Source organism: Macaca mulatta, chromosome 8, assembly GCF_049350105.2.
Source record: "Macaca mulatta isolate MMU2019108-1 chromosome 8, T2T-MMU8v2.0, whole genome shotgun sequence".
NCBI lineage: Eukaryota > Metazoa > Chordata > Mammalia > Primates > Cercopithecidae > Macaca > Macaca mulatta.
The window spans coordinates 97,415,986-97,436,256 of NC_133413.1; the positions used below are offsets into that span (position 1 = coordinate 97,415,986).

The following is a 20,271-nucleotide window of genomic DNA, read 5'->3' on the forward strand; positions in this document are numbered from 1 at the left end:
GTGGCTATCTTCCAAGATGTTTATAGATTACCAGGGGTAAATAAAAGTTAAATAATATAATTTTATCCTTGGTGCTAAAACAACACTGAAAAACAAGTGTGTGAGTATAAAGGATGTTAGCCATTGGCTTGAAATATTTTCCTAAATTACGTAAGCCTAATATATTATTAAAGGTGTTTCATTTGCTCAGGACAGTTATAATACATGTAATCAAATTCTATACATTGAAAATACTTCATATATTCTAAGTTCTACATTTAACAGAATGACATATATAACTGTGCTATCATGATTGAAACATTCTAATGCATTTAAAAAGAATATGTTCTTAAATTGACAAATTTTCTCAAAACAGTGCATTTATACTCCTGGTAATATAGTTAAAAGTCCCTGTAAATAATTTTTGTGCAGTATACAACAGCATAAAATACTCTATTTTCTTGTTCAGGGAACTCAGTGAAGGCAAAGAGGAAAGTCAACATCAACAACCTGATGATTCTCACAATGTAGCTGTCTATGTTGAGAGAGCACATGGTGGCCATAATTTATATAGACCAAAAAGAGCCACAGAGAACTTTGAAGAATTCCTAGCTATCTTAAAGAAATTGTAAGTATTTAAATTATACTCCTTCTTTTAGTTGAGTAATTCTTTGGAATGTCTTTGTTTATTGTTGTTGGATAAGTGTACTTTAGTTATGATATAGCACTTGTGGTTGATTCAGAAGAGATGGACACACTGGAGATTTTGTTTCTATATAAATACAATCTTCATGAATTCAGTCTTCATGGTGTGTCATGGATATAATGCTAAACCTGTGACCCATTATTTTAAAATTAAGCTGCAAGCATAATACATATTATTTACTGATATTTCACAATTATGTTAAGGATGTCCTTAGCTTATGGTTATCTGAAGGTTTTTCACAGAATTTAAGCTGTCTTCCTCATCCAGGAGTCTTTAAATAAATTTACCACACATTCCTTTTTTTTTTTTTTTTTTTTTTTGAGACTAAGTCTTGCTCTTGTGCCCCAGGCTGGAGTGCAATGGCATGATCTCGGCTTACTGCAACCTCTGCCTCAATGGCATGATCTGGGCTTATTGCAACCTCCTGGGTTCGAGTGATTCTCCTGCCTCAGCTGGGATTACAGGCACCTGCCACCATACCTGGCTAATTTTTGTGTTTTTAGTAGAGATGGGGTTTCACCATGTTGGCCAGGCTGGTCTCGAACTCCTGACCTCAGGTGATCCTCGGCCTCCCACGGCCTGGGATTACAGGCGTTAGCCACTGCACCTGTCCCCATTGCCTTTAATTTCCTAGAATACTTTGTGCTCTAATAGGGACACAACTGTCTGGAGAAGGATTGGTGTGTAAGAGAAGATTAAATCTGAGTGGAGGCTGATTACCAAAGATGGTGTTGGATTTGTGAATAAAATTAAAGTTAAACGAGGACCATGAAAATTATAGAAGAAAATCTTTACCACCTGTCATAGGGGAGTAAAATTAAACTTGTAAGCTGAAAAAAAAGAAATTCAACTAGAATATGTGATATTGGAATTGAGATTGATAACAGGAACAAAACCAAAAGTCTCAAGACTAGAATTGTCTTCATAAAAAATTCAATAGCAGGGAATGAGTAATTAAAAATTTGACATTTATGTTCTGAAGAATGAACTTTTTCTTTGTTTAGATACACAAATACCATTATGGTATAACTGCTACAGTATACAGTGCAGTAACATGCTGTACAGGTTTGTAGCCTAGGAGCAACAGGCTAGACCAGCTGGCCTATGTGTGTAGTAGACTACACTATCTAGGTTTGTTTAAGTGTACTCTGTGATGTTTACAGAATGACAAAATCACATCGCATGATGACAAATTTCTCAGGTATCCCCGTTGTTAAGTGACACATGACTATGATTGCAAACTTGAGGAAATATGATCAGAGCTTCCAGGAAAGTTGAGAATGGTCAGATTTTTGATACTCTTAACTTATAATAACAAAAAGGAAACAACGAATACTAGTCACGTTTCAGTAAAGCAGGTACGAAGGAATTATAGAAGGAAATCTTAACCACCTGTCATAGAAGAATAAAATTAAACTTGTAAGCTGAAAAAATTAGAAAATTCAACTAGAATATGCACAGGAAATTTGTTAAAAATATTCTTTAACTGGTAGAAAATCACTAAAACACTGAAAGTGATTGACGATATACTATGCTGCAATCACTTTAATTCCATTAAACTCTAATGTTGATTAATATTGCATTAAATTCCAAATTTTAGTTTCCAGAAACCCATGAATCACTCTGCTGATTTCAGATTGTGCTGGACTGTAAGAGTTTTAATGGCAATGGTGATTCCTATCTTTTTTACTATAATGAGATAGCAGTTTCCAGATAACAAAGTTTCTGATCTGAGATGCAGGAGGTCAGTAACAGGGACTTCCAAGCAGCTATGATTCTGCGCTGCAATGTCAGAATACTGGGAAGTAAATCCAGGTCAATGTCAGAATGGAAACTGCAAATGGGTAAGAAGCCTAGTACCTTCTTAACAGTGGACTACTGCGAAAAGCAGGAACCATGGTAGAAGGCTATCCAAGTACAGTGAAGAATAGACAAGTTACTTTGCTGCATTCTTTTGTGGACCTCCATGGATGCTATTTAATGGCCTATTTCCAAATACCTAGGACAATAGATGTTGTATCAGTGTCAGTTTCCAGAACCCACTTCCTCACTTATGTGTGAGAAAATGGATGAGTAGAGAAGGTCCTGAAGTATATACATCCCCATTTTCAGTGGCTCAGAATTGGGCAGCCAGGACTTTGACATGGCAAAACTCACTGCTGTGACAGCCACCAAATTACCATAGGAGAGTAAATGAGAAGGAAACTCACTTTTATGAGATGTTTAATATTAACACAAAGCCTTAAGCTCTATATATAACATTTCTTATTTAATCCTCACATCGATGCTTTGAAGTAGCTATGACAAGCTATTAATAGTAAGTAAAAGGGCAATGTATGCACTAAATCCACAATTTATGTTCTATAGTACATGCCTTTTCTCTCCTCTTCTCCTTGGGACACTAATGTATTAGCTTCTTATTGTTCTGTAATTAATTAACATAAACTTAGTGGCTTACAAAAACATACATTTATTATTTCTCAGGGTGAAGTTTAGCTGGTCCTCTGCTCAGTGTCTCACAAATCTTCATCAGAGTGTCCACTGGGCTGTGACCATTTCTGCAGCATGGAATCCTCTTCCAAGCTCAAATGGTTGTTGGTAGGATTCAACTCCTTGTGGTTGTAGGACTGACATTCCCACTTTCATGATGACATTCAGCAGGGGCCCCTCTTTGTACTAGATACTCCCTAGATCCTTGCCACATGGCACTGTCTCAAGCTCTCTCACAACACAAAAGCTTAAATTTTCAAAGCTAGCAAGGGAGAGTCTGTTTTTCTCTCTGTTATTCTGCCTAGGTGAAGTATGATATAAGCTAATCAAGGGCCTATATATCCCATCGCTTTTGTAGTATTCCCAAACCACAGATTCTGTCCCCACCCCCAACATTTAAGGAAAGGGGATTGAGTGTTCCCTTAGTCACATTTAGTAACATCATCAATCTATTTGTGACTCTGTTAATCACATTCGCAATGAGGTTGTATGCTTTATAAACACAACACTAAAGTAATTCAATTAAAATCTATTTATTGATGGATAAGTTGTCAGGTCTGTAGCCTTTTGTTTATCTCTGACTAATTCAACCATGATCAGATTGATGGGCTGCTTCAGTGATGTTATCTAATGAAATTTTGAAAATGTTACCTTCTATACTTTAAAACTTTTCACTTTGTCATCCTGACTAAAATTAAAAAAAAAAATTTGACTCACAGTAGCTTTTTAAATAAATGCAGGCTGGGTGCAGTGGCTTACACCTGTAATCCCAGCACTTTGGGAGGCCAAGGCGGGTGAATAATGAGGTCAAGAGATGGAGACCATCCTGGTCAACCTGGTGAAACTCTATCTCTATTAAAAATACAAAAATTAGCTGGGTGTGGTGGCATGTGCCTGTAGTCCCAGCTACTTGGGAGGCTGAGGCAAGATAATTGCTTGAACCTGGAAGGTGAGCCAAGATCGGGCCACTGCACTCCAGCCTGGTGACAGAGCAAGACTCCATCTCAAAAAAAAAAAAAAAAAAAAAAATGCAAATATGTCTGATGAGATTAAGATACTATTAATTATTAATAACTCAGTGTGGTATAGCTTAATCATGTTAATTACATCTTAACTTCCACTTCATGTCAGCAGCTCTGAGTAAATACTGATAGATGGGAAAAATAATAATTTTGAAACATTAAAGTCATGGTGGTGGTGCCACCATAAAGGAGAGATTTGAGCAACCAGAGGATTGTTGGACAGTCAGAGGGAGAGAAGAGACAGAGTGAGAAAAAGAGAGTTGGGAGGCCCCTTTTAAAAATTTTATATTTTAAGGCATATCAGATTGAATATAAGTTTATCATGCGTATTCATTAGGATTTTGGATCATAAGCAAAAGAAACTGACTCTGGTTCATTAAAACAATCACAACAAACAAAAAGGGAAGCGGGGATTGATGGAAGAACATCAGGTAGCTCTCAGAATGGAAGAACAACAATAAGATGCTGGAGATGATACGAACTCTAAGGCAACTCTGGAAGTCTCTTCAAGGTACAACACTGGAATCAATCAGCTATAACTACTTGCATTTGGGAGTCACTAGGCTCACAGCTTAATTTCAGGGATAAGGAGTCAGATTGTTGTTTATTTTTGTACCCACTCTTAAATAAATGCTGAGGGAGAAGTACACTTTGACAGGCAGTTTTACTGAGTTTACATGCAATTGGCAAAGGGGCAGCGTTTCAAAAGAGAAAGTATTTCAGAAGAAGGGGGAAATGATAGTAAGTAAATAATATTAAAATCTAGGAGCTGAAACATGACTTAGAATTTTAGTTTCTAAATAATTTTGACTCATTTTAGTTTTCATCCATTAATTAATGAATCCAACATACACTTTTGAACTCTTCTGTGTTTCTGTCAGTATTCCTGGTATTGGGACTGTGGGAACACACAATACCTTTGCCCTCATGGAGCTTACGTTCTAATGTAAGAGATACTAAACACATATATATTCTGTCAGTTAGTGATAAGTGCTAGCAAGAAAAGCTAATGCAGAATAAGGGGTTAGAGAATGATGGAAATGATCAGAGAAGTCAGATTTTATGAAATAGGAGAAAGAGAAGAGAGAGAGAGAGACAATTAAATACCTTGAAGAAGTGCGTTCTAGGGAAAGAACACAAGTGCAAGAGCCCAGGTATTGCAACATGGTCTGCAAATAGAAAAACAAATTAACAAAAACCACAATAATTGGCAAGAAGGTCATTGTTGTGAAAGTGCATGAGTCAGATGGGAGACCTCGTGGAAATAGGGCTTCAGAAGTAGCCAGGGACCAGATTATCATTTAGGGTCTCATGGGCCATGAAGGGATTTCAACCTTGGTATGATTGGCACGTTATGATTTACATGGCAAAAGGTCACGTGTGGATGGTAGACTGTGGATGCCAAAAGGAGATTCAGGGTGACCTGTTAGAATGCTGTGAAATTTGTCTAGGTGTGAGATGAAAGTGGCCCATATTCTGTGTTAGGGATTTAGATTTGACATGATTTGATTTTCTCTCTCTAAGACATGAACAGGGTTGAATAGATAGTCCTTGAAGCAAATCAGGTTCATTGCTCAATTTAACCACTCATATGATGGAGAATGCTGGGCAAATCATCTGATGCTCTCACATGTTGGTATTTGACTGCAGTGCCTATAACAACAGTGGCTTTTAAAATGCAATTATAAAATACTATGGTAAAAATAATTAGTTTCTTTATAAATGACTAATTTCTGGGGAAAAAAGTTATGTTTGTGTGTATTTGTGGGAGTTGTAGAAAGGGTAGGAGAAGAGAGGGACTTATAAATGAGCTGTGAAATGCAGATTAAGATCCTCTGAGAAAACTTGGCCCGATTGTTTTTTCTTCTACTGTCTCCAGTTAACGATGTTTCCTTTGAGGGAATGAGGCAGCTGAAGATCATTATGTTTCAGTAGAGCAGTGATGCAAAGCCACTTCTCAGGAATGACTCAGAGGAATTGCTCCCTGGAAGAACATCAGGATTTTTGCCTTTTAGATTCAGGCTGTTTAAAAGCCAAATGCAATATGGTTCTTACGCTGTCGTCCTCTGGTGAAATGGCACATAAGATGAGGAATTGCAGTCTCAAACTATATTTAAGGGCTGCATGCTGATCAAAGAAAAACACTTTGTGGGGCTATTAATTTGTGAAAAAATACAGTATTTTGGAGGAAAACTGCACTGCAATGTAGTGGAAGGGGGTTCACATCTAGAAAAGAAAATTTCTCTTTGAAGTTAAAAGGTAACATAGGTTAATAAAGAATGGTGTGGTACTGAAAGGAATTTAGATTTCTGACACAAATGGTGATCATTTATGACAGAAGAATGGGAAATAAAGGAAGAGAATTATTTGTGTTAAAATGAGTTAGCAAAGGACAGAAATTAAAAACTCATTGACAGTAGATTGGTATTCTAAAAGCGTGTCACACTGCATCTTGTTTTGTCTGTGGCAGCTAGATTGAAAGTTGCATTTGGGATGTACATGTTGCAAAATGCCTGGCCTGCAGAGTCAGAAAGAACTGTGTTCTCAACTGGACTCCCCTAATCATTAGTTGTATGATATTGAGCAAATTTCTCCCTCTAAAAATTTAATGCACTAATCTATAAAATGGGCACGATTATTAATCTCATAGAGTCATCATTTTTGTGAAGCCTAAACACAGTTAGAATGTAAAGCCCCAAACATTACTTGGTCCGTTTTAGGCCCTGTGTGAATGTCAATCTCCCCTTTCCCAAAGAATGTTACATATTGTGACTGCTTTTTAACAAAAGACTTGGCTATGTTCTTGCCATAGTTGAATTATAAAGGGGTTCCTGGTGTCTCTGAATAATAATGTATTTCATTTTTAATTTCTTCAAGAAAGAATATTCAAATTTCTCCTACAACTTATGAATAAATAACAGATATTACTTATTTATCATATATTTGCATTCATTTACAAAGTTGCTGGGAAAATTTTCATACAGGAGTTTAAGAAACTACTGTTTGATCATATATTAACTAGTATTCAAAAATAATTGTATCTTGATAGCTTTGTTCTATTGTTTGGACATAAGCAAACATCTATTATAATATTTCTTATAAAAAGTTATTTTTTCACTGTATAGATGTATTATTTCAGCATAGATGTGACTATTAAAGCTGAGGCTTCTTGTTTTGGGTGACATGGTTTTGCATTTTATTTTTCCATAGAAATGTCTTAGTAAGTGTTTAGTGTAAGTTCTTTCTTATTAATATTAGGTTTATAAGTGTAACAGAAAGTGCTTGTCATGCACTGAGACATGAGAATCTTATGACTTTATTGGGAATTTTTATCATGTGTTGTATTATAGATTTAATAACATAATGGAACACAAAGTCTTTTAAGAATATTTCTCGTAACAATTATCTGTTGAACTATCGCAAAAATCCATGATTTCATTAAAAGATTTAATGTCTGACTATGCAAAAATATTACTTGCCTTCCTCATGCAGTTATTCTTATAGACTATTAAAATCATCTTGAATATTAGTCCTACATTTATCAAAATGACTTAGTTTCACATACATGCCATTGTACTTTATATGTATGAGTAGAATGCTTTTGTACTCGAGGAGTTACCTCATGGTATGAAGAACCATTTTAGGGAAACATAGATAATTAAGTCCAGGCTGAACTCATACAATATCTAGAAAATTTTGGCAAGATTTGGTTGTTTCTAGCAGAGTGTGGGTCTGCATGGTTGCTGTTGCCAGTCCAAACCTGGGTCTATCTGCGGAGAAGTAATAAGCTACTTGGCAGTCTCTAAAAACCTGCAACATAATTCCTTATTTGTCTCTCCTCTTTCATCCACTGAACGTTTAGTCTAAGAAAATGGTGGTTTAATTGGTTTAATATTCAAAGGTGATATTATAATAGGCTTGGTTTGGCTACAGAGATGAAAAATGTGGTCAGATGTCCTTAGTACGTTTGCAGTATCCATTTGTGGTTCTAAGGAGATGTGTGTGTGACTCTACCTATTTGATGGCTTACATAAAATTTGGTTTCCAAATGAGCCACTAAATTGGGCTTGTTGTACAGCAAGGTCCATCAGTGTATGGTTAAATGTTCTTTCTTCTTCATTAGATATTTGTCAGCTAGACTGATGTGAAATCTACATTGGACAAAAATTCTTCCCTGGAGCATTCATGCTCCATTTCATTTTTTTTTTTTTGTAATCTGATAATTATGACCATATTCTTGTTAAAAATTTCCAAGCACTACTTTTCACTTTTCATTTTTTTATTTTTGTGGGTACATAGTAGATGTATATATTTATGGGGCACACAAGATGTTTTGATACAGGCGTGCTATGAATAATAATGACATCGTGGAGAATGGGGTGTTCCTGCCCTCAGGCATTTATCCTTTGTGTTACAAACATTCCAATTATACTATTTTATGTATTTTAAAATGCACAATTAAATTATTGACTATAGTCATCCTGTCATGCTATCAAATAGTGGATCTTATGTATTCTATTTTTTTGGTATCCTTTAGCCATCCCTACCTCCTCCCAACCACCCTACTACCCTTCACAGCCTCTGGTAACCATACTTCTACACTCTATGTTCATGAGTTCAATTGTTTTGATTTTTATATCCCACACATAAGTGAGACCATGTGATGTTTGTCTTTCTGTGCCTGATTTCATTTACTATAATGACCTTCAGTTCCATCCATGTTGTTACAAATGACAGGAGCTCATTATTACGTATGGCTGAATGGTACTCCATTGTGTATATGTACCACATTTTCTTTATCCATTCTTCTGTTGATGGACATATAGGCTGCTTCCAAATCTTGGCTAATGTGAACAGTGCTACAATAAATGTGGGAGTGGAGATATCTCTTCAATATACTGATTTCCTTTCTTTTGGGCATATACACAGCAGTGGGATTGCTGGATAATATATTTCTAATTTTAGTTTCTTCAGGAACCTTAAATTGTTATTCACAGTTCTTGTACTGATTTACATTCTCACCAACACTGTACAAGTGTTCCTTTTTCTCTGCATCCTCACCAGCATTTGTTATTGCCTGTCTTTTGGGTATAAACCACTTAAACTAGGGTGAGATGATACCTTATTGTAGTTTTGATTTGCATTTCTCTGATGATCAATGATGTTGAGCATCTTTTCATATGCCTATTTGCCATTTTTATGTCATTTTTTTGAGAAACATCTATTCATATCTTTGGCCAATTTTAAATCAGATTATTAAATTCTTTCTTACAGAGTTTTTTGAGCTTCTTATCTATGCTGGTTATTAATCCCTTGTCAGAGGGTAGTTTGCAAATACTTTCTCCCGTTCTGTTGACTGTCTCTTCATTTTGTTGATTGTTTCCTTCACTGTGCATAAACTTTACAACCTGATGTGATCTCATTTCTCCATTTTTGCTTTGGTTGCCTGTGCTTGCGGGTTATTACTCAAGAATTTTTTGCCCAAACCAGTGTCCTAGAGATGTTTTCCAGTGTTTCATAGTAATTTCATAGTTTGTATTCTTAGATTTAAGACTTTAATCCATTTTTATTTGATTTTTTTATATGGGGAGAAATAGGGGTCTAGTCGCTCTGCATGTGAATATCCAGTTTTCCCAGCACATTTTGTTGCAGAGATTGTCCTTTCAGCAATGTATTTCTTGGTTCCTTTGTCAAAAATGAGCTCACCGTATATATATGGATTTATTTGTGGGTTCTCTATTCTGTTCCATTGGTCTATGTTTCTGTTTTTATGCCAGTAACATGCCATTTTGGTTACTATAGCTCTGTAATATAATTTAAAGTCAAGTAATATGATTCCTCTGGTTTTGTTCTTTTTGCTTAGGGTAACTTTGGCTATGCTGGGTCTTTTGTGGTTCCATATACATTTTAGTATTATGTTTTCTATTTCTGTGAAGAATGCCATTGGAATTTTGATTGGGATTGCATTGAATCTGTAGATTGCTTTGGGTAGTAAGGACATCTTAACAATATTGATTCTGCTAATACATGAACATGGAATATCTTTCCATTTTTGGTGTCCTCTTCAATTTATTTCATCAGTGTTACATAGTTTTCTTTATAGGTATATTTCACATATTAGTTAATTCCTAGGCATTTAATTGTACTTGTGGCTATTGTAAATGGTATTACTTTTTTGATTTCTCTTTCAAATTGTTGATTTTTGTATTTGGTTTTGTATCCTGCAGTTTTACTGAATTTGTTTATCAGTTCTAATCATTTTAGGAGGAAGTCTTCAGGTTTTTCCAAATATAAGATCATATTGTCTACAAATAAAAATAATTTGACTTTTTCCTCTGCACGTTTGATGCTCTTTATTTTTTTTCTTTTGTGTGATTGCTCTTGCTAGGACTTCCAGTACTATGTTGAGTAACAGTGGTGAATGTGAAGATCTTTGTCATGTTTCAGATCTTAGAGAAAAAGCTTCAGTTTTTAATCCCATTCAGTATGATTCCAGTGTGGGTCTGTCATATATAGCTAATATTATGTTGAGATATGTTTCTTTTATACCTAGGTTTTTGAGGGTTTTTATTACAAACAGATGTTATATTTTATCAAATGCTTTTTTTTTTTTTTTTTTTGAGATGGAGTCTCACTCTGTTGCCCAGGCTGGAGTGCAGTGGTGTGAGCTCAGCTCACTGAAACCTCCGTCTCCTGAGTTTAAGCAGTTCTGTGCCTCAGCCTCCTGAGTAGCTGGGATTACAGGTGCGTGCCACCACGTCCTGCTAATTTTTGTATTTTTGGTAGAGACGGGTTTCACCATCTTGGCCAAGCTGGTCTTGATCTCCTGACCTCATGATCCACCTTCCTCAGCTTCCCAAAGTGCTGGGATTATAGGCATAAATCACCGTACCCAGCCTATCAACTGCTTTTTAGGTATCAATTAAAACAATTATGTGGTTTTTGCCCTTCATTCAGTTGATATGGTGTATCACATTGATTGATTTGCATATGTTGAACTATCCTTGCATCCCTGAGATAAGTCTCACTTGGTCATGATGAATGATATTTTTAATGCATTGTTGTGTTTAGTTTGCTAGTGTTTTGTTGAGGATTTTTACAGCAATATTAAACAGTGACATTGGCCTGTAGTTTTCTTTCCTTTTTTTTTTTTTTTTTTTGAGACGGAGTCTTGCTTTGTCGCCCAGGCTAGAGTACAGTGGCGCGATCTCAGCTCACTGCAAGCTCCACCCCCCAGGTTCATGCCATTCTCCTGCCTCAGCCTCCCGAGTAGCTGGGACTACAGGCGCCTTCCACCATGCCCAGCTAATATTTTATGTATTTTTTTTTAGTAGAGATGGGGTTTCACTGTGTTAGCCAGGAGGGTCTTGATCTCCTGACCTCGTGATCCACCTGCTTCAGCCTCCCAAAGTGCTGGGATTACAGGCATGAGCTGCCACACCCAGCCAGTTTTCTTTTTTTTAAATGTGTCTTTGTCTGGTTTTGGTGTCAGAGTACTACTGGCTTTGAGAATGAGTGTGAAAGTATGCCAGTGTCCCCTGTTTTTCAGAATAGTTTGAGTAGGATTGGTACTAGTGCTTCTTTAAATGTTTAATATAATTCAGCAGTTAAGTCTGTCCTGGGCTTTTCTTTCCTGGGTGACTTTTTATTACGGGTTCTATCTTTTTACTTATTATTGATCTGTTCAGTTTTTGGATTTCTTCTTGTTTCAATCTTGGTAAGTTTTATGTGTCTAGGAATGTGTTCATTTCTCCCAGATTTTCCGATGTATTTTATGTGTTAATTTATTCTGTGTTCGTTTATTCTATATATTCCAAAGGATCATAGTAGCTACTAATGATCCTTTGAATTTCTGCATTATCAGATGCAATGTCCACCTTTTCATCTCTGATTAAACATTACTTTTCTACTGTTTGCTTTTTGATATCACAAAGTTAATAACTTTACAGTCAATTCTTGCTTTTCAGTTTTCAGCACTTAGGATTCTTATTTGAAAGCAATAGAAGCTGATTCCTAAGCTAAAAGAAAAAATATTAAATTTCTTGTTATTTAGAATGATTTTCTTAAAACAGATTCAATATCAGGTAAAAGTACAGATAATGTAACTATTCCTGATCTTTTTAGCTACATTCACTTTTGGCAAGAATATAATAGAAAGGCAGGGCATGGTGGCTCACGCCTGTAATCCCAGCACTTTGGGAGGCTGAGGTAGGAAGATCACCTGCGGTTAGGAGTTTAAGACCAGCCTGGCCAACATGGTGAAATCCCATCTCTACTAAAATTAGCTGGGTGTGGTGGTGGGCACCTGTAATCCCAGCTATTTGGGAGGCTGAGGCAGGAGAATCACTTGAACCTGGGAGGCGGAGGTTGCAGTGAGCCAAGATTGTGCCACTGCACTCCAGCCTGGGTGACTGAGCGAGACTTTGTTGCAAAAACAAAAAACAAAACAAAACAAATTGCCCCTAGCAGTAAATATTAGCTTTTAAATTATTTTTAATTTTATAGAACAAAAAAAGACATCTTGTTTAACTTACAGTTATTTTAATTTGCCTTTCTTTGTTTCCTTGTTAAGCTAAATTTTCTTTAATCATTTATTAGCCATTTGTATTTATTCATGTTGGTGTTGTGAAAAAAAGTAAATCTTGGAATTCCCAAATCACTAAGACAAAGGAAAAATGAAGCTAGGAACTGCGCAGGGCAAACCTGCCCCATTGTATTCCTAAAAAGATAGCTACTAAGATTAAAAAGCTGCATACCTCCCTCACAATTGGTCCACAGAGAAATTCCTTGCAGACAAAGGACAAACAGAACTCAGGAGAAACCCTTTGCTCACTGAGATAAATGCATATCTAATTGCTTCCTTTGGAAAGGAATCAGAAACTCAAAATAATATAACCGTTTGTCTTCTATCTACCTATGACCTGGAAGCCCCCCCTCCCCTCTTCGAGTTGTCCCACTTTTCTGCACCAAACCAATGTACATTTTTACACATATTGATTGATGTCTCATATCTCCCTATAGCATATAAAACCAAGCTGTTCCCTGACCACCTTGGGCATATGTTGTCAATACTTCCTGAGACTGTGCCACAGGTGCATCCTTAACCTTGGCAAAATAAACTTTCTAAATTGACTGAGACCTGTCTCAGATATTTCGGGTTCACAGTGTGAATTATCTGATAACGGATTTTGCCCATATTTTCTACTGTGCTGATATAAAGAGCTATCTATATTTTATATAGATATATGACAGTATAGACATAATACCATTTATGGAATGGAGAATAAAATTTTTTAGAAAAATATTGTACCTAATATATTTATCCAATATATATTTGCTGGTCATGTGAAAATTTAACAAACATCAAATGAAAAAGAAAGAATATATGTGTGTGTGTACATATATATCATATATAGCATATGTTATTAAATATATAAGCATTTTTATTAAAGTCTAATTTACATATAATAAAAATGTATATTTTAAACTGTGCAATGTGGTAACTTTAGACAAATGTATAAAGCTGTGATATAAACCATCACCACAATTTAGATAATGAACATATTCATTGCTCCCAAGAGTTTCCTTGCAACTTTTGTCGTTCTTTCTTCTTGTGTGTCCTTGTGCCCACTCTCTGTTCCAAGCAACCACTTATCTGCTTTCTGTCAGTAAGTTTATTTTACATTTTGGGGGGGGGGGGGAGAAGTTAAATAGCACTAACTGATACATGGAATTAAATAGTATTATTATTTTTTAGTCTAGCGTTTTTCACTCAGCATAATTATTTGGAGCTTGATGCATGTTGTTTTTCATAACAATAGCTATTCCTTTTTCTTTCTGAATAGCAATCTGCTGTATGAATATACCATAGTTTATCTAAGTATATGTTGATGAACATTTGTGGCTACTATGAATGAGGCTGTCATGAACATTTATTTATAAGTCTTAGTGTGAGCATGTGCCTTCATTTCTCTTGAGTAAATACTTAGAAAAGAAACAACTTAATCATAGGGTAGGAATAATTTCATCATATGTTGAACTTCTTAAGTAACTGCCAAACTATTTTTCAAAATGGTCGTATCATTTGGTATAGATAATAATTTTCTATGAATGTCAAAATGTCCTATGGTAGTCACAGTGAAAAACACAATTGACAAAGAAATTTGGTCACCTCTGTGATTTACAATAACCGAACACAATAACCCTAATTATGATTGATAACACAGTCTCAGACATCAGAACTCTGGAAATCCCATACAATTCTGGAACACATGTTAACATTTTTCACTAAAATATGGCCTGAAGATCAAACACTACCTTATTCCAACAATCCTATGCAGACCGGGCATGGTGACTCACGCCTGTAATCCCAGCACTTTGGGAGGCCGAGGTGGGCAGATCGCCTGAGGTCCAGAGTTCAAGACTAGCCTGGCCAACATAGTGAGACCCCTGTCTCTACAAAAATACAAAAATTATCCAGGCATGATGTCGGGTGCCTGTAATCCCAGCTACTTGGGAGGTTGAGGCAGAAGAATCACTTGAACCCAGGAGGTGGAGGTTACAGTGAACTGACATCCTGCTACTGCACTCCATCCTAGGTGACAGAGTGATACTCTGTCTCAAAAAAAAAAAAAAAAAAAAATTCTGTGTAACTAAACATGTTAAATAATCCTGTTTATCACTCCTTTGGACACTCCAGGGATTCTCTTTAGCATCGAAATGCTAGGGGTTAGGAAAGACAATTTTGAAGCTGTAAAGGCTTAACACACTTAATAGAATTTCAGGTTATTTTAAGTCATCCATTTAAATCATGACTCAAAGCGAAAAACTTTATTCACTAAGAGGGAAGACCTAGTATTCCAAACAATCTGTCTCTTGTCCTTCCCTTCTTTTGTCAGTATTTTATTCACAAAGCAAACAAAAATCTTTCATTGCATGAAAATCTTGTTAAAGAGAAAGCAAAATTTCACCTTGCATTAGTCTATTAATGTCAACCCCAATTCTTTAAAAAATAAAACCTTACAGACAAATCTATTTAATCTTAATCAGTTTGGCCATGAACTGAGAGTCTTATAAATCTTTTACAACACTTCATAAATTTTTGTTAAAGAGCATATTAGTGCCTCAGGAAAACCTTGTTGTGTTTTTATTTTAATGTTCAATTTACAGAAAAACCAAATAATACTCTTTTGAATTTAGTCAATATGTTCACAAACAGATTTTCTCTTTAAAAGATTAATTTTTACAAACCTTCCATAACTTGTTTTAGCTATTAGCTTTATCTTATCTAATTTAAAACAATCCTTTAATCCTCTGAACTAGATGAAAATTTACATTCCCATACGTTCTTATATTCTTTTACTAAAGATACATTTTACTCTCCTTACACACATTGTATTTAAATCTATTTTCAGTAGACTCCACTACATGTTATAATGGTAGCTCTTAGCAATTTTTAATTTTCAAATACCTGGTAAGTTATTTTAGTTACATACCTAGGTGCAGATAAGGCCTGACTATTTCCAGTATAGCTAGGAGCATGGTATCTATCCCCAGGCCTTACCAAACTATAAAGCAGGAAAGTTAAACAATTTGCTTTTTTTTCTTTTTTTTCTTTAATTATACTTTAAGTTCTATGGTACATGTGCACAACGTGCAGGTTTGTTACATATGTATACATGTGCCATGTTGGTGTGCTGCACCCATTAACTCGTCATTTACAGTAGGTATATCTCCTAATGCTATCCCTCCCCACTCCCCCCAACCCACGACAGGCCCCGGTGTGTGATGTTCCCCACCGTGTCCAAGTGTTCTCGTTGTTCAATTCCCACCTATGAGTGAGAACATGCCATGTTTGGTTTTCTGTCCTTGCAATAGTTTGCTGAGAATGATGGTTTCCAGCTTCATCCATGTCCCTACAAAGGACATGAACTCATCCTTATTTTATGGCCACATAGTATTCCCTGGTGAATATGTGCCACATTTTCTTAATCCAGTCTATCATTGATGGACATTTGGGTTGGTTCCAAGTCTTTGCTATTGTGAATATTGTTGCAATAAACATATGTATACGTCTGTCTTTATAGCAGCATGATTTATAATCCCTCAGGTATATACCCAGTAAAGTAATGGGATGACTGGGTCAAATGGTATTTCTAGTTCTAGATCTTTGAGGAATCGCCACACTGTCTTCCACAATGGTTGGACTAGTTTACAGTCCCACCAACGGTGTAAAAGTTTTCCTATTTCTCCACATCCTCTCCAGCACCTGTTGTTTCCTGACTTTTTAATGATCGCCATTCTAACTGGTGTGAGATGGTGTCTCACTGTGGTTTTGATTTGCATTTCTCTGATGGCCAGTGATGATGAGCATTTTTTCATGTGTCTGTTGGCTGCATAAATGTCTTCTTTTGAGAAGTGTCTGTTCATATGCTTTGCCCACTTTTTGATAGGGTTGTTTGATTTTTTTCTTGTACATTTGTTTAAGTTCTATGTAGATTCTGGATATTAGCCCTTTGTCAGATGGGTAGATTGTAAAAATATTCTCCTATTCTATAGGTTACTGTTCACGCTGATGGTAGTTTCTTTTGCTGTGCAGAAGCTCTTTAGTTTAATTAGATCTCATTTGTCAATTTTGGCTTTTGTTGGCATTGCTTTTGGTGTTTTAGTCATGAGGTCCTTTCCCGTGCCTATGTCCTGGATTGTATTGCCTAGGTTTTCTTCTAGAGTTTTTATGGTTTTAGGTCTAACATTTAAGTCTTTAATCCATCTTGAATTAATATTCATATAAGGTGTAAGGAAAGGATCCAGTTTCAGCTTTCTACATATGGCTAGCCAGTTTTCCCAGCACCATTTATTAAAAAGGGAATCCTTTCCCTATTTCTTGTTTTTGTCAGGTTTGTGAAAGATCAGATGGTTGTAGATGTGTGGTATTATTTCTGAGGGCTCTGTTCTGTTCCATTGGTCTGTATCTCTGTTTTGGTACCAGTACCGTACTATTTTGGTTATGGTAGCCTTGTAGTACAGTTTGAAGTCAGGTAGCATGACGCCTCCAGATTTGTTCTTTTGGCTTAGGAATGTCTTGGCAATGCGGGCTCTTTTTTTGGTTCCACATGGACTTTAAAGTAGTTTTTTTCCAATTCTGTGAAGAAAGTCATTGGTAGCTTGATGGGGATGGCACTGAATCTATAAATTACCTTGGGCAGTATGGCCATTTTCACGATATTGATTCTTCCTATCCATGAGCATGGAATGTTCTTCCATTTGTTTGTATCCTCTTTTATTTCACTGAGCAGTGGTTTGTAGTTCTCCTTGAAGAGGTCCTTTGCATCCCTTGTAAGTTGTATTCCTAGGTATTTTATTCTCTTTGAAGCAATTGTGAATGGGAGTTCATTCATGATTTGGCTCTCTGTTTGTCTGTTATTGGTGTATAGGAATGCCTCTGATTTTTGCACATTGATTTTGTATCCTGAGACTTTACTGAAGTTTCTTATCAGCTTAAGGAGATTTTGGGCTGAGATGATGGGGTTTTCTAAATATACAATCATGTCATCTGCATACAGGGACAATTTGACTTCCTCTTTTCCTAATTGAATACCCTTTATTTCTTTCTCCTGCCTGATTGCCCTGGCCAGAACTTCCAACACTTTGTTGAATAGGAGAGGTGAGAGAGGACATCCCTGTCTTGTGCCAGTTTTCAAAGGGAATGGTTACAGTTTTTGCCCATTCAGTATGATGTTGACTGTGAGTTTGTCATAAATAGCTCTTATTATTTTGAGATACATCCCATCAATACCTAGTTTATTGAGAGTTTTTAGAATGAAGGGCTGTTGAATTTTGTCAAAGGCTTTTTCTGCACCTATTGAGATAATCATGTGGTTTTTGTCTTTGGTTCTGTTTATATGACGGATTATGTTTATTGATTTGTGTGTGTTGAACTAGCCTTGCATCCTGGTGATTAAGCCAACTTGATCGTGGTGGATAAGCTTTTTGATATTTTGCTGGATTCTGTTTGCCAGTATTTTATTGAGGATTTTTGCATCGATGTTCATCAGGGATATTGGTCTAAAATTCTCTTTTTTTGTTGTGTCTCTGCCAGGCTTTGGTATCAGGATGATGCTGTTCTCATAAAATGAGTTAGGGAGGGTTCCCTCTTTTTCTATTCATTGGGATAGTTTCAGAAGGAATGGGACCAGCTCCTCTTTGTACCTCTGGTAGAATTCGGCTGTGAATCTGTCTGGTCCTGGACTTTTTTTTCGTTGGTAGGCTATTAATTATTGCCTCAATTTCAGAGCCTGTTATTGGTCTATTCAGGAATTCAACTTCTTGCTGTTTTAGTCTTGGGAGGGTGTATGTGTCCAGGAATTTATCTCTTTCTTCTATATTTTCTAGTTTATTTGCGTAGAGGTGTTTATAGTATTCTCTGATGGTAGTTGCATTTCTGTGGGGTCAGTGGTGATATCCCCTTTATCATTTTTTATTGCATCTATTTGATTCTTCTCTCTTTTCTTCTTTATTAGTCTTGTTAGTGGTCTATCAATTTTGTTGATCTTTTAAAAAAAAACAGCTCCTGGATTCACTGATTTTTTGAAGGGTTTTTTGTGTCTGTATCTCCTTCAGTTCTGCTCTGATTTTAGTTATTTCTTGCCTTCTGCTAGCTTTTGAATGTGTTTGCTGTTGCTTCTCTAGTTCATTTAATTGTGATGTTAGGGTGTCACTTTTAGATCTTTCCTGCTTTCTCTTGTGGGCATCTAGTGCTATAAATTTCCCTCTACACACTGCTTTAAATGTGTCCTAGAGATTCTGGTATGTTGCATCTTTGTTTTTATTAGTTTCAAAGAACGTCTTTATTTCTGCCTTCATTTCGTTATGTACCCAGTAGTCATTCAGGAGCAGGTTGTTCAGTTTCCATGTAGTTGAACAATTTTGAGTGGGTTCCTTAATCTTGAGTTCTAATTTGATTGCACTGTGGTCTGAGAGACAGTTTGTTATAATTTCTGTTCTTTTACATTTGCTGAGGAGTGCTTTACTTCCAACTATGTGGTCAGTTTTGGAATAAGTCTGATGTGGTGCTGAGAACAATGTGTATTCTGTTGATTTGGCATGGAGAATTCTGTAGATGTCTATTAGATCCTCTTGGTGCAGAGCTGAGTTCAATTCCTGGATATCCTTGTTAACTTTCTGTCTTGTTGCTCTGTCTAATGTTGACAGTGGGGTGTTAAAGTCTCCCATTATTATTGTATGGGAGTCTAAGTCTCTTTGTAGGTCTCTAAGGACTTGTTTTATGAATTTGAGTTCTCCTGTATTGGGTGCATATATATTTAGGATAGTTAGCTCTTCCTGTTGAATTGATCCCTTTACCATTATGTAATGGCCTTCTTTGTCTCTTTTGATATTTGTTGATTTGAAGTCAGTTTTATCAGAGACTAGGACTGCAACCCCTGTTTTTTTTTTTTGTTTTCTATTTCCTTGGTAAATCTTCCTCCATCCATTTATTTTGAGCCTATGTGTGTCTCTGTACATGAGATGGGTCTCGTGAATACAGCACACTGATGGGTCTTGACTCTTTATCCAATTTGCCAGTCTGTGTCTTTTAACTGGAGCATTTAGCCCATTTACATTTAAGATTAATATTGTTATGTATGAATTTGATCCTGTCATTATGATGTTAGCTGGTTATTTTGCTCGTTGGTTGATACAGTTTCTTCCTAGCATCAATGATCTTTATAGTTTGGCATGTTTTTGCAGTGGCTGGTACTGGTTGTTCCTTTCCAAGTTTAGTTCTTCCTTCAGGAGCTCTTGTAAGGCAGGCCTGCTGTGACAAAATCTCTCAGCATTTGCTTGTCTGTAAAGGATTTTATTTCTCCTTCCCTTATGAAGCTTAGTTTGGCTGGATATGAAATTCTGAACTGAAAATGCTTTTCTTTAAGAACGTTGAATATTGGCCCCCACTCTTTTCTGGTTTGTGCAGTTTCTGCTGAGAGATCCATTGTTAGTCTGATGGGCTCCCCTTTGTTGGTAACTCAACCTTTCTCTCTGGCTGCCCTTAACATTTTTTTCTTCATTTCAGCTTTG

General features: G+C 36.2%; 1 protein-coding gene across 2 annotated transcripts in view; it reads left to right on the top strand.

Annotated features, from left to right (window-relative positions):
• CNBD1 (cyclic nucleotide binding domain containing 1) overlaps positions 1-20,271 on the top strand; it is a 560,546-nt gene that overhangs the window by 74,298 nt on the left and 465,977 nt on the right. For both annotated transcript variants that reach the window (XM_077942745.1, XM_015145661.3), the window contains exon 4: positions 449-607. In XM_077942745.1, coding sequence (XP_077798871.1) covers positions 449-607 — 159 coding nt within the window. The remainder of the gene's footprint in view (positions 1-448; positions 608-20,271) is intronic.